General features: G+C 35.9%; 1 protein-coding gene across 1 annotated transcript in view; it reads left to right on the top strand.

The window, feature by feature from the left end:
• The window catches only part of PARD3B (par-3 family cell polarity regulator beta), a 582,830-nt gene that overhangs the window by 326,006 nt on the left and 240,715 nt on the right, over positions 1-16,109 (top strand). The window contains exon 18 of the mRNA XM_070933224.1: positions 2,579-2,837. Within this exon, the coding sequence (XP_070789325.1) occupies positions 2,579-2,837 (259 nt within the window). The remainder of the gene's footprint in view (positions 1-2,578; positions 2,838-16,109) is intronic.

Genomic DNA, 16,109 nt, shown 5'->3' with positions numbered 1-16,109 from the left:
TTGGAAGAAAGATTTGGATATATAAAGAATTACCGCCTAAGATGTTATCGGAAAGAAAGAAATTTGGTTTTCTGGTGGCTGAGCTTAAGAAAAGAAATATCTTATTCAGATGGAATGCTCCAGTTGGTATAATATTGAGATATCAAGGAGAAAGATATCAATTAAATACTGTTGAAAAAGCGGAAGAATTTTATCAAAAATTTTTAAAAATGAACTTAACATCTTTATGCACAACACAAGAAAAGCAGAAGGAGTTAGAAATAAAGGAAAAACATCGAGAGACAGAGGCCTTTGTAGATGAATTGCCTTTGGATTCTTCAGACACCTCAGCTGGATTATTTATGAATAAGAGAGAAGTGGCATTGGATTCTAACGTGATGATTCATCAAGTCATAGACAACCATGGAAATCAACTAATTGATACACAACTTACAGAAAAGAAATATGAGTCACAAAAGCAAAACCAACAAGATCAAGTTATAAATCAGAATGAAAACCGATCAGTTGATACAAAACCTGCAGAAAGGAAAGGATGGAGATCAAACCCACAAAAAGAAAGGAAAAAAAGAAACAGGTCTCACAAAAATAAAAATTTCTAAACTAAGCAACAGCGAAGCCAGTTATTTTTAAAAAATACATGATTGAATATTTGAGGAGATGGTTGAGGTGAAGTAGTGGTTAATATCATCCTGAGGAGAGTGACGGATCTCTGCAGTGCCATAATTTTGGGATGTGAAAAGGGCCTTAAACTGTTCGATTGGAATTATCTATTTTTGGTTTTCTTTTCATTGATCAACGTATTATATCTATGCTGAGCTATAAGGCAAGAGAGTTATGTTGGGGCATGCAGAAGATCTGGTTGTTATCCCATTATGACGATGGGAATTAATAATCCTGAAGAAAGCCACTATTACAGATATTATATGGAATACAATTATAAAGTCACTCGGGTGGTTGTTTTCTTTTTTTTTATATATATACGAAGATATTCATTATTGATGGGGGCAGATGATAATTGAGGATTTTGAATATTCTGTTGCAACTGGGATGTTATGTTACCCTAATACGGATGATGGAGTCAGCAATCCAGTGGAAAGACATCAAAGAAGATATTATATGGATTATAAATTTAAAGTCATTGATTTTGTCTATATAAGGGAATATTCTCTAGTAGGATGGGCAGAAGAACAAAGATATTAATAATCGTTGTGTATGGTAATTTTGTAGGAAAGTGGGTGGAGATAGGCTAGTGTATTGATTGTATAGATTAAGAAAAAGGATGCTTAAGAGATATATTTATGGGAGTGGAGGAAATGGATAGAGCAGAACAAATGTAAAACTAGAATTCATGGGGAAGGCTGCTTTGAAATGTCATATTAATATACACAAAAGATTAAATGTTAAAGTAGGATTTATTATATAGTTTTAAAGTGGAAGGTTGTTTTGAAATGTTATATTAATATATAGATATAAGTATGGGGGAGGAGGAAAAAAAAGGGCAGATTATTGCTAAATTGGAAGTTATAATAATATTACTGTGTTAAATCAGAAGTTATTATAATAGAATGTTATTCTGAAGTGCATGGTAAGAGGGGGAAGTAATAATATTAATAATATCATTAGAAGTAAGGGTCAGTATTTGGAGGAGGGAGTAGGGGGATGGTAAAATATTATAAAATCTGTTATGTATCGGGTTTTTTTTTGAAGAAGTCACAGGGGGGGTGGGGGGGGGTTAGGGAGGAGGGGGGGAAAGGGGGGAAAATTTGTAATTGAAAACTTTTTCAATAAAAAAAAAGGAAATGTTTTTTGTGTGCAATTTATAAAAAATTGTTTTGATTAAACACATTAATCAGAAAATATATACTGGTAATCCTCGATTTACGATGACAAATTGAGCCCAAAATTTCATTTGCTAAATGAAACAGTTGTAAAGTGAATTTTGGCCCATTTTATGACTTTTCCTGCCACAGTTGTTAAGTGAATCACTGCAGTTGTTAAGTTAGTAACATGGTTGTTAAGTGAATCTGGTTTCCCCATTGACTTCGCTTGTCAGAAGGTTGCAGAAGATGATGACAAGACCCCAGGGTAGGACACTGTAACCATCATAAATATGAGTCAGTTGCTAAATGCCTGAATTTTGATCATGTGACCATAGGGAGGCTGCAATGTGTGAAAAACAGTCATAAATCACTTTTTTAAGTGCTGTTGTAACATTCAGCGGTCACTAAATAATAATAATAATAATAATAATAATTTTATTTCTATACCGCCCTTCTCCCGAAGGACTCAGGGCGGTGTACAGCCTATTTAAAAACACAAAAAACACAACAACAATTTAAAATTTAAAATCATTAAATAATTAGGCTCCAATTAAAATCCCAGAAATTTAAAATACCCCAATTTAAAACGTTATGTTAATAGCCCTGCCTGGCGGAACAACAGGGTCTTCAGAGCGCAGCGAAACACCCGGAGGTCGGAATGAACTAAATGAACTGTTGTAAGTTGAGGACTTACCTCTACTGTATGTAGTTTATAAGATTATTGTCTGTACTTGCTGATTACTTTTCTTCTTCTGCAGATGGTCTGTCAGATAAGAGTTCCCTTTCTGGTCCAGAATATCAGAACTTTGCAAAAGCCTTTCACATGAATTCTGAATTAGAAGATATGGAAGGGAAGACAAAAAAACATAAGAAGACCAAAGAAAAATTGAAAACGAAAGAAAAAAATAAAAAGCCTAATCTCAAAAACAAATCAAAAATCAATGAAAAGGACAAAAAAGAGGAGAATGACAATCCTGAAAGAAAAACAAAAAAGAAAAGTTTGGGTGCTATGTTAAGGTAAAAAGTCTTTTTTATATCACTTCCTGATCTTATATTAATTTGAGCTTGATTTATTTGGCCTAAGGCCCCTCAGTGAGGTTGAGTAGAACTCAAGCTCTATATCCATTGAACGACATTTACTATAAACGAACACTATATATGCTAATTTTGCTAATACATCAGTTAAACTGCATATTGGAAAAGGAGAATATATTTTTCAATATGTACTTGTTAATTATTTTGTTGGCACTTATGACCTATTTTTCCTCAAACCAAAAAAAAAGGCTAGAGAGATGTTATAACAAATAAACTATTGATTTTGGAGCAAGCACACTGAAAGCAGTGAGACCTGATTGAGTCAAGTTTGAATGAAATCTTACTGATTTGGGTTGGTTTGCTTTTAGGATGACCAGTTCTAATTCAGACTTGTTATCTTTAAAGTGCTTAAGTATCATAGCGTTATAAACCACATGAACTAAATATTGTTTAATGAAAAGTAGATATGTCTGTCAACTCCGAAGCTGGCCTAACTGAGGCCATCTTGCAGGCTTCAGTGTTGCCACAATGGTAATGAGGGATACGGAGGGGGGGAATAGAGAATGTGGAGCTCAGTATTCACAGTATTGACTGCATCCATGCAGCTTTCTTGGGAGTGTTATGGAAATGATTTGTCATTGCTGTCTTGTGATACATTTTTTTTACTTCCTTATCTGAGAAAAGGTAGGAAAGAAGATCCTTCCAAACTCTTACAGTTAATAAAAGGGACAGAGAAGCTCAGAAGTGACTATAGATTACATGGCAGAAAATATTTGCCTATGTTAATGCTGGCATCTTCTGCTTTTGGTTTTGAAGACCCCTCAGCATTCTAGAGATGTTATGAAATATCTGCTTTCCCAGAATATGGATTTGCTGAATGCTTTTAGTTATTTCATTTGACACAATTTTTAAGTTGATTGTGTTTTTTTTTTCCTTTGGTACCTCCCTTAAATGTTAGCCATTCAGCACCACTTCATGAATTCTTGAGTTTTATTTCTGAATGGCCTGTACTGCCATGGGAAGAAGTAAACATGTCTTTGCAAACAGAGGAGAAATGTTCCCAGCCTCTGAAAGAACCCCTCAAAAGTGCAGTGATGTCTGTTCTGTTCTCCAGATGAATATACAAAAACATTAGATATATTGTTATTGTTTTTTTCAGATATTAAAGATACCATTTTGTGTTCATGTACTTCTTATTTCATTTCATTCTTCAAATTAAAGAGAAGTACTGAACAAATTTGTCTTCCATATCTTGCAAGAACAACAACCTCCTTCATCAGACTCTCAGGCAATTAAATTTGATTTGACGTAAGAAGGCACTTTACTGTTAATAAAGTTTAATGTCATTTTCCTCTGTAGCTTATTCAGAATGCTAAAAGATAACTATTTAGTTGATAAATATTTAGAGTTACCAAGCTGTATTAAGTGTTTCAGATTTAAGCAGTGGTGGTTATGTACCTGCAGGCCTCAGATGCTATACTGGAGATTGTCTCTTCTATCACAATTATATCTTCAGGAAAAATATATGCATATCATGCTAAGGGAACTATAGGAATTGCATGTTTATGTAGAAGACCAGGTACTTTTATCTTTCAGGGTTTTTGATATCACCTACCAATGTTTTGGTTCCATTTATCATTTTCTTCATGATTGCTAAGTATTGCACATGTCTTACTTGTCCATAAAAATGGCATATTATTGAGTTGGCTAGATTGAATAATGTAATAATGTAATGTTCATCACAGACTTAGTTAATTTTGTTGTGTGCCAAGAAACTTTGCTATATCATGTCTTTCTTGGCCAAAAAGCCAAAACTTTAACATCATTTCTTTAGTTAAAAGGTTAGTTAAATGGAAGTTGGATTTTTTAAGTCACCAAGAGTATATGACATCTGTCATAGTACACTGTTTCTCTATGGCTTGATCCCAGAGCAGTTGTTAAAGGCACAATGTATAATAAATGCAATTTGACTGTGACTCAGTTATTACCTTTTTCAGATAGTGGTTGTAAAATTTCTAGGTTTATCCTTCACTTTTTATGGGTATAAAGGTACGTTAACTAATGGACTGTAGCCATACCTCTGAAATTTTAATTCCTAGCTCCCTATAGGCAACCAATAGACAAGGGTTGTGGCGTTCAGCTTTATAAAGTGTAGACCAACTGTGTACCAGACATTTTTCATAGAAGGGACAAAAGCCATAATTGTGCATGTGAAATATAAAGTCCTTTACGCCATCTTTAGTCAGGATATGATCATTTTAAAACTGTTAGTGTTGGAACAGATCCATATTTTTTCCACTAGCCCAGTGAGCTTAATTATGTTGGTGGAAGTTGTAATGGCTACATTGTCAAATATTACCAGTATATAGTACCAGAGTAGTATTTCAATAAAAAGTTATTTTATATCAGCAGCACAGGAAAATTAATAAAGTACCTGAGTGCTAAGCATTATTTTCTTCCTGTAGAAATACTATATTTTCTAGTAATAATTAATCTTAGACTATTTACTCTCATTTTCACAGTATGAACCATTTTGTCTCCTAATTTGCCTATATTGCTTTGAGCTAAGCATCTCAGCTATTTTAATTTTTCATTTTAGCTCAAGTCAAGAAATATTTTCATTACTTAATGAAGACATTCTTTGCAACTGTACTTTTTGGGGGGGATCAACCACATTGACTGCATAATCATTTGCTGAAGAGCAGTACCATTCTGCCTAGTTTCTACAGCCCTAAGTCAAGAGAAGCAGGCTAGTAATGAGCCACTCATACCCTCTACATCAGGGGTGTTGAACTCAATTTCATTGAGGGCTGCATCAGGGTTGTGTTTGACCTCAGGGGGCCAGGGTAGGCATGGCCAGCTTGTTGTCACTAGTCATGGGGGTGCTTGTGGGGACCTGAGCACTCTGCTAGCGAAAATGGGCTCCCGACAGCCTCCTGCAGTCTTCTGTCAGTGAAAATGGAGCTCAGGGGGCTGCACACAGTTCTCCTAGGCCCCATTATCAGCTACAATGGCCTCCTGCAGCCTTCTGCCAGCTCCCCCCAAGGTCCGGTTTTGCTGGCAGAGGCATCGCGGGCCGGTCCTTCGCCGTTTCCAGGGCAGCCCCACGAGCCAGATCTAAGCATCCCGCAGGCTGGATCCAGCACCCAGGTCTTGAGTTTGACACCCCTGCTCTAAATGTAACCAGGTATACCTAACCAGGCTGCCACAAGTGATACCAGGTTTAAAAGTGCAAATCATCTCTTCCAAAAGTATTTGGAGATCCTCTTATTTTTCCCTTACACACGAGATTCAGTATCTCATCTATTTCACAGTTCATGAAATCTCACATCCTATGAAATCAGTTTTGGGTACTATATCCACAGCCATCTGTCACCAACTACGGTTCTTGAAAAAGACCCTAGGGCCTGGTTATGTGAGTATACATATAGGCATACTGTATACACAATTTTTTTTCTCCTGGACCTTAGGTCTGCCTTAGTCATTCTTTTTAGTACTATTTAATTTAGGAGAGAAAAATTATAGAAATACATGTCTATAGTGCTGCTGCAAAAAGAGAATTACCGTAAATTATCAATACAACTCATTTAATTCAGTGGTTATGAGCTTCTAGTCTAAAAGGAAATGGCCTAATGATCTGGTATCTGATGTTTCACCAGCAACTATCATTCCTATCTTCAAAGGACCAAATGGTCTGCTCTATAATATACGTCTTCAGGGAACTGAGCAGGAACAGACTGAGCTCTTGTGTTTATAACAGAACTAATCTTTACTTGGGTCATGTCACTAGAATTTTGAAAAGCCAGTTTTATGAGGAAGGACCAATCAGAATTTCAACGATTCCAATGGTATGGTCTAATTAGAGTTCCTTTTCAGTTGAAATTATAGCACATGAATGCTATAATTTGAATCCAAAACAAAGTTAAGGCTAGAGAAAACTAACTTGTATAAGTTAAAGAACTCAAATTTCTTACAGTGTCCAATCCTTTTTAAATAGCCATTGAGAGACAGACAAAAACATCTGATGATGTTTTACCTTTTTAAAAACCCGAAACCATTGATTTTTCAAGATTATATATTACAATTCTTTCTTATATAGCTCAGTTGTATAACTAGATTAATAAAAATATTGCAGAATTTATATGGATATTAAAATGAAACCCCAGTGGTACAATGCATAACATCTTGGTTTACGTAAGTAGAACCTGGCTAAAGAGACATAAACATAAAACCTACGAAAAAGAAAGAAAAACAAATATTGTACCTTTACAGGGAGGATACATGAGATGAGGGTGTGGCTAACTGATGAGGCCGTATAAGGCCGAAATAGATTTATCTTAGTCTCCCAATGGGCAGCAAAGGGTCTGCTGGCTGTCAGAAGAAAAGAAAAAAAAAGAAAAAAAAAAGCCCAGAAACTAGTGAATTGTGAGTTCACTGAACTAGGACTGCATAACATCTTGGTTTATGTAGGTAGAACCTGGCTAAAGAGACATACACATAAAACCTACGAAAAAGAAACACACACACACACACACACACACACACACACACATATTATTGATTTTGATGTTTCAACTAGTGAACCAATTGTTCAACTTTCTCTCCTGATTCCCAATAGATCTGATTAATGCATTTCAAAGAATATTTTTTTCTGAATGTAATGGCCCCAATTTAACCCCAGCTTCTTTAAATATTTGATACAATTCATTTGTGGTTTTCTGTCATAAGGAAATTAGAGTATTTCTTTTTTTTCCAGGTGTGTGAAATCAAAATCTTTTTTAAAAATCTTTTTGCTGAGGCAATGGTAATAGTGGATCTACAAATGAATTCCTTAAACCTTTCCCTGAGGATCAATATATTGGTAGAGTCCCTACTTATTTTTTAAAAAGAATAAATTTCTTCATGCCATCTTCCACAGAAGGAGGCCTCTTATAAGAGAAATATTCAAATACCATCTGGAATTAGCTGGTTTATAGTTTTTAAATTCCAGAATAAGAGTCGGGAGAGTGTGTTTTGATATTGCCTATTTGATGTGTCAGTAACTTGACTGACCAAAGGAGAAGAATTTTTGAAAGTAATCTTATCTAAAACCATTTTGATGTGTATTTGTATTCGCTATGAGTTCAGATTAAGAAACAGATGAGAAAATTAATAGGAAAATGTGCATGTAGGTTATTTCTCATACTATCTAGAAAAATCCATCATGAACTTTTATGATACCTATTTCCTCCTTTGGAAATCTGGTTTGTTACTCTTAAAGATAATGTGGAAACAGCATATGCACTGAAGTTTATTTAACTAAGGCAAAATTGATAATGAAAGAAAGGGCTGTTAAGAAAATGACTGGTCTCATGTAGAATGCAAAGCAACAACTGATCAGAAATGAAGTTGCTCCGTATCCTTTCTATCCCAGTTGTCTTCCCCCTGGAGGGTTCTCAGCTTGCTTTTGTTTAGTTTTTTTGGACAAAGTAGGCAAACAAAGGAGGAATTTTATTTCCTAAAAGTTCTCAAACAGTCATTGTGAGTCAATAGTAATTCAGATTAGAGTGTTTAGCCTGAAATATGTCACTGAGAATCAATCCCAGGGGAAATAGACATATTATCTTTTTCAACTTCTTGGGCTTTTTAAGAAAAAAAATTTCTGAAATTTTCAGAAAGGCAACAACACCAAAAAAAATTGGAAGGATATCAAATGTCTTTTTAACATTGTTTCAGTGTGAATAAATTCACTGTTACCAAAAGATAAACAGTACTTACTATAAGTTTATATCAGAGAACTCACATAGTTTTGTTCATGAGTGAACAACGAGAATCATATAGCATGCTTAACTTCTCTTTTTTACAGTAACTTTATTTAAAATTAGTTGGAAAGATAAAAGCTAATACAAACTAAAAATGAAACCAATAAAACTAAAGAAGAATAAAAAGAAAAATAGAAAGTGCAGAAAAGGAAAAAAGAAAAATAGAAAAGAAAAATAAGAATGTAATGAAATGTCTAAAGAAATGTCTTCTCCCTTCATCACAAGCATAAGCAATTTTAGTAACTTATTACTTTCTCTTAAAATACAACAAATGATCTCTCTTTCCCATATACCATCTCTTATCTACAAACAAATCCTTAAAGCCACATAATTCAATCCTGATCAGAAAAATTCCATTTAAGGTTACTAGAAATATCATTTCTATTTTATTTTATTTTATTTTATTTTATTTTATTTTATTTTATTTTATTTTATTTTATTTTATTTTATTATTTTATTTTATTTTATTTTATTTTATTTTATTTTATTTTATTTTATTTTATTTTATTTTATTTTATTTTATTTTATTTTATTTTGCTTTAATTTATATACCGCCCTTCTCCGGAGACTCAGGGTGCCTTACAATGCATTAAGCAATAGCCTTGATACTTTTGTATATTTATACAAAGTCAGTTTATTGCCCCCACAATCTGGGTCCCCGTTTTACTTACCTTTGAAAGGATGGAAGGCTGAGTCAACTTGAGCCTGGTGAGATTTGAACTTGCAGTAATTGCAAGCAGCAGATGTTAATAACAGTGCTTTAGTCCACTGTACTACAGACTCTCTTATCTGTATCTATTTTAACCTTGATCAAATCAACAAACTTTATATTACTTCCTTTTACTTCTTAACAATCTTGGCTTTAATCCTTTCCAATAATATCCTAGAGCTTGATTTCTTTTTCTTTGTCTCTGTTTATAAAATTCTTCAAAGCAATAACCAAGCCTCTTTTGTAAAAGCAATCTAGGAAACTTAACCAGGTCACTCTTTTTGGTTTGTCATTTGTATATTCCTTTTAATCAGCTGGTATCTAGTGTAGCTTCCCCCCCCCATATCTTTCTTACTAGCCTGTCATTTTTAAATCTAGTTTGAGAGCAATCTTAGTCTTGTCCAATAAAACTTGTTCCTGTTCCATAAGACCTTTTAAACCCAGTGTACCTATAGAGGAAGGCATTCTTAAAATTAACTTCTGGGTCAATTGTTTAAAAATATCCTCCATGTTCAGTGTTAAAATGTTCTGCTCCATTCTTTATTAATAAATTAAATTTAAGAGTTCTTCTCCTTTAAGTGTAAGCTTTACAGTAATTCCTTCAGTCTCATCCTATAATTTTTTAAACAGAATTTAAAATAAAAGCAAGGAGGGAAAGTGAGAGGAGAGGTAAATAAAGGTAGATTTTTCCTTTTGGTTATTGCTTATCTGTTAATATTATAGCTGTCTAATTATAAACAAAAAAAAACCTAAGAAAACTAAATGATCCCACACATGAAATAAATATCAATTTCACTGAATTTAGCTCTGTGAATGCTTTTGATTGTTTCTGAACATATGTAGGTATATTTGCCTAAATTTTTTCAATATAGGAAAAATGGATGCTATTTTGAATTGTTTGAATGCTTAAGGGAATATGAAGTAGATATTCCATTTTGTATAAGAAAACCAGATATTTGAGCAAATTTAAGCACTGCAGCAACTTTAAATCTTCAACAGTGCCAATACTACTATAAGTCACATGAAAAGGTTGAATGATCAGAGATGGTTTAGAATTGAAATTGTAGATTCAGTATTGAAATTTTACTCTTAAATTATGAGATAAATCCTTCAAAACATCTAATCACTATTCAGTGCAGTGTTGGCATTAATATAACACTTTTCTATTAATATTGGATTTGTTTTCATTTGCTTTCATTCATTGTATTCATTTCAAATGAAATTTACAGTAATGAAGTTGTAATCCTGGACAATGCCAGTGAACGGAGGAAGAGAGAAAGAAAGAGAGAGAGTAGTCTAAGTCTTATTTGGAATCTTGTCAATTTTGCAAGGCCTGTGCAAGCTGTTCAATTTCTTGACTTATATGAGAAGTATATTTTACCTGCTGGATGTGAAAAACGATTTGATATGCAGCTGACCAGTTTTGAGCGAATAACTTTCTTTAGTCCTTACTTGCTATAATAGCATGGCATTTGTTCTCTTACAGATCCTGATTAGAAATTGCTATTCCAAATATGTCTTGTAGAGATACTCCTTATTTTATAGAGATTTGTACAGAACTGTTGGTGGAATTGCAATGCTAGGCATTTTGTGATGTCTACTCAATTGAGAATCACATCAGATTTTTTATATGTGTAAAATAAGCTTTGAAAAAGTTGCAGTGGAAAAAAGTGCTTATACTAGACTTATAATTATGGATTTTTACTGGGAAAAAAAGTGTTTTACATTTATCTGTATAATTCTTATTTTATCACTAGACTTTGAAATTAAGTCAGAAATAACGATAATAAATCTCATACATAGAGCCAGGTTATTTTGTGGCTCCATATTCCACTGTTTTTGAGATACCAGTACTGCATATTAATACATGAGCATTGTATGTGATTTCTGGATTGTGGCTGCCCATATCTATAGGAAACTCCTCATTGGAATCAATGTGAGCAAGCAAATAATACAATAGCTTTCAATCAGATGTTCTCCCTCCTTTTCATTCTCTTTCATGCTGTGTGCACACATTCGTTTAATCATGAATAAAGATTTCTCTTGCAACAGATCTAGTGTGAAAGAATTAAGTCATGATAAGTTATAACAATTTTAGAAATAGCAACCAGGATACTGAACAAGGTTTTAAACTGTGCTTTCATCATCTAGTCAAAGGTGTTAGTAAATAGAGAAATGTCCCTTCAAATATTTCTTTTCTTCCAAAGCAGAAGAATTTTATTTAAGCTGGGCTGAAAAGGAAGGCAATTTCAGGTAAAGGAAAAAAGTATACCGCTAACCAGCACGTGGAATAACATCAAAAATTGGTTAGGTGGAATGGGAAACTTGATGCCCATGCATTTAATGTTCCCAGAAACACCATAATTTTTGAATGGCATAGAGCAAAACAAACATTAGCCTATGGCATCATTTTTATTTCTAAGAATGTCTCTGAGCTCCATGTAAGTCCCCTAAACTTTTTAAATAAATATACATGGTAACTCCAACCCAGTGTTCTATCTAAAAGTATGCCAAGCCATCCGGAAAAAGATAGTAAGAATCATTTTCAAATGGGAACTAGAAAAGATGTTGGGAAATAATAGTTATCAGTTTTTGTTCTGATAATTGAATGCCTTATGACTGCTCACACCTGCTATTGTGATCATTTTGTGAATATGGAAACTTCTTCCTTACGGCCAGTTCAGATTTCCAAATAACCTGTTTCCACAGCTTAGGCTATGCGGAATGTCTAGCATTTGCCGCACATTTCTCTCTAATTTTGAAGATGTGGCATCAAGTACGTTGTAGCGCCTGATCTGTGGAACAGCACCCCCAAGACATTTAGATAAATTTTGCAAGATATTAAAGACCTGACTGATTCCCCAGGCCTTTGGGTTAGGTGACTAGATGAACTTTATTGCTATTGATAAGGAAGAAAGGAAGGAAGGAAGGAAGGAAGGAAGGAAGGAAGGAAGGAAGGAAGGAAGGAAGGAAGGAAGGAAGGAAGGAAGGAAGGAATAAGTCAGAATCCTTAAATTCAGTATTTATAAACCAAAAGCAGTACATAACTAACATTGTGGTATAGCAGTCAATATAAACTTCATTTATTTTTTTATTTTTACATTACAATAAATCCGGTTTCTATAACCACTCAAATACTGTATGGATGTACCTCTAGCTGTTAGCGCATAAAACAGACACAAACAGTATAACAAATCATGTTAGGAAGGGAAGGTATTTGAACATAGAATCAATGCTGCCATTTTCTTCCTGCTGCTGTCCAGGTAAGAGCATACAGTACCGAAACTGGGAAAGAAGTAATATGTCTTTCTATTTTCTGATGGTTGATTTCCTGTTCTCTTGCCAACTAAACTTTGAACTCTGTATTGCTTTTTTTGTTGTAGTTAAAGTATATTCCAGGAAAAAATATTGAAATGCATTTTAACTGCTATAAAATTAGATATACAACAGACTAAAGTTTAGCTTAATGAAGCACTTACATCTGAAGCTTAATCACTGTTGGAAGCCTGCATGCAGTGTTAAGCAAAGAAACTCAATAAAAGTCTGACTGCGCTATAAATATGTTATGGGCCTTGTTTTGTGAATCTTTATTAAAAGCAGTATATTTCATAAGAAATGAGAAAGGATTGTTAAAGCTAAAATAGAACATTCAGTTCAGCTACTGCTGAAACAGTATATTGTCTTCAATACACACACACACACACACACACACATGTTTTCTGAGGTTTTCGCGGGTGTTTGTATGTAGGTCTTTGGTTATTTGGGTTTTCTCCCACGTAAAATTAGAGGTGTCTTGGCAACGTTTTGACGAAGTCTCATTCGTCATCTTCAGGCTGGTGTTTTTGTGCTTCTAGGAGCAATGTGTGTGATCACAGCTGTTTCTTCCTTTTAACTGCCAGTGGGGGTGTGAACTGATTGGGTGGGAGCTTGGCTGTGTTCTGATTGGGTGGAGGTGTGTTCTGATTGGTTGGGAGTTTGGCTGTGCTCTGATTGGATGGGGGGTTGGCTGTGCTCTGATTGGATGGGTGTGTGTTCTGTTTAGGTGGGGGCTTGGTTGTGCTCAGGTTAGTCTGAGTAGCAGGGGGATTTGAGCTGGTGAACTGTGTTGCTATTGTTTGGCTTCGTGTTCGTGGCCGTGCCACCTCTTCATGGTGGGTGTCAGTCTGCTTCATGTATAGATTGGAGGGGTTTAAAGTGGCTAATGATGCAGCTGTGGACTGGCTTCTGGTCCGTGGTCGTGCCTCATCATCAGTGTGGGTTTGAGTCTGCTTTCTGCATGGATGTGTGATGGTTACATCATGTGTGGCTCTCGTGAGTATGGGTCTGGTGTCATTCTTTGTGTTAGGGACTCGTTTGTCAATAAGGGCGGGTTTCCAAATGGCTGGTAGGCGGGAGGTATCATCTCGTTTATTCATGCTGTGTGGACATTTTTCTATCTCGATGGTTTCTCTGATTATTCTGTTGTTAAAGTGTTCAGTTTTGGTGATAGTTCTGGTCTTTTTAAAGTCACTATCATGTCCTATGGCTTTGAGGTGTTGGACCAGGGAAGAAGTTGGTTCCTCTTTTCTGACTGAGTTCTTGTGTTCTTCAATGCGTGCACTTATTCTTCTGTTGGTTTGTCCGATGTATGTGGTGGGGCAGGCGGTGCATGGGATTTCATATACTCCTTGATTTTCTAACTCAATTTTGGCTTTGGGGTTTCTTAGGATGATGGATATTTTTTGGTTTGTGCAGAATGCTGTCTTGATGTTGTGTTTGTGGAGGATCTTGCTGATTCTGTCTGTGGTGCCTTTTATGTATGGGAGGAGGGCTTTGTCGTTTTCTTGTTCTCTGTCTTGGATTTTAGTGGGGGTTTCTTTTTGGATTAGGTTAGTAATCTTATTTCTTTGGAATCCATTGGATGTTAGTACATTAGTGAAAGTGTGTAGTTCAGTTTTTAGGTGTTGTTCGTCAGCTAAGCATTTTGTTCTGGAGATGAGTGTCTTTGCTACGGAGTTGATCTGTGCTGGGTGGTGGTGTGAGAGTGCGTGCAGATAGCGGTTTGTGTGAATTTTCTTCTGGTAGATGGTGTGTCCTAGGGAGCCATTGGATTTTTTGTAGACTAAGACATCCAGGAAGGGAAGTTGTGTATATAAACACACACACACACACACACACACACACACACACAGTGTATTGGGCAAAAACCAGGTATTAATTACGCTGGAACTATTTCAATATTTTGCCAGGCCCCTGGAGTCCCCAGAGCTGATGATACAACCTAGTCTTGAGAGACTTCTGAAAGTTCAAAGGGATGAGGCCACTCTTTGGAGGGGGGAAAACGTTCCATAAAATGGGACCTACAGCATGCCTTCTCTGCTAGATCTTATAGAATGGGAAGATGTAATCTGGGAGAAGCAGTCTCTCAAATAACTTTAAATAGCTTTAAAGGTCAAAACAAGCATCGTGATTTGGGCCCATAAACAAACCAGTAACCAATGCAGCTTTTAGAACAGACGTGTAACATGTGTTCTTCTAGAAGCACACATGACTACTTGCACCACTGCATTCTGTACCAGTTGAAGCTTCTGGACGTTCTTCAAGGGCAGCCCAGTCTAGATCATATTGCAATAGTCCAACCAAACTATGAGTAGAGCCTCTCCATCTAAGTCTGCATTACTATTAATCTTCTCATCGTTCCTATCACCCATCTCCTCCCACTTATGACTCTATGACTGTAACCTTGTTGCTGGTATCCTTAAGATTTATATTGACTATTTCCCTATGACTATCATTAAGTGCTGTACCTTATGATTCTTGATGAATGTATCTTTTCTTTTGTGTACACCGAGAGAGTATGCACCAAGACAAATTCCTTGTGTGTCCAATCACACTTGGCCAATAAAGAACTTATTCTATTCTATTCTATCTAGGACAGGCACAGCTTATGCACATTATAAAGTTTAGCAATGACCCTCCTGGCCATGACCTCCACTTGCTCCTTGAGCAGGAACTGTGAGTCTAGGCGAACCCCCAAATTCCACATGGTTCAAATGAAGCCTGTTATTCTCCATCCAGACCCGCAGAGTCTCCAGGCTCCAGAATAAGACATCTATAAGGTAAAGGTAAAGGTTCCCCTCGCACATATGTGCTAGTCGTTTCCAACTCTAGGGGGCAGTGCTCATCTCCATTTCAAAGCCGAAGAGCCAGCACTGTCCGAAGATGTCTCCGTGGTCATGTGACTGGCATGACTAAACGCCAAAGGTGCATGGAACACTGTTACCTTCCCACCAAAGGTGGTCCCTATTTTTCTACTTGCATTTTTTATGTCCTTTCAAACTACTAGGTTGGCAGAAGCTGGGACAAGTAACGGGAGCCCACCCCATTATGTGGCACTAGGGATTCGAACCCGTTGATCCACAAGCTCAGTGTCTTAGCCACTGAGCCACCACGTCCCCTTAAGACATCTATAGCATCACTTAATTAGCCAGGAATAAAGATGATAGCTCACCCCATGATGAGGATGAGCTCATTCAGAAACCTCATGTGGATGTTGAATAGTAGAGGAAGGAGCATCGATCCCAGTGGCACCCATATAGTAGACGCCAAGGGCAGGATTTCTATCCCCCAAATACCACCAAATGGAATCAATATCAACGAAAGGAAGCAAACCAGCCTAACAACATGCTGCCTCCCCTCAGCCCTTTGATCCATTCAGAAGGATGCTATGGTTGATGGCATCAAAAGCCACCAAGAGGTCAAAAA

Source organism: Pituophis catenifer, unplaced genomic scaffold (genome assembly GCF_029215685.1).
Source record: "Pituophis catenifer annectens isolate HBS135680 unplaced genomic scaffold, rPitCat1.0.hap2 SCAF_1, whole genome shotgun sequence".
Lineage (NCBI taxonomy): Eukaryota > Metazoa > Chordata > Lepidosauria > Squamata > Colubridae > Pituophis > Pituophis catenifer.
The sequence above is the reverse complement of the archived record's forward strand: the minus strand, read 5'-3'. Positions and strand labels throughout refer to the sequence as shown.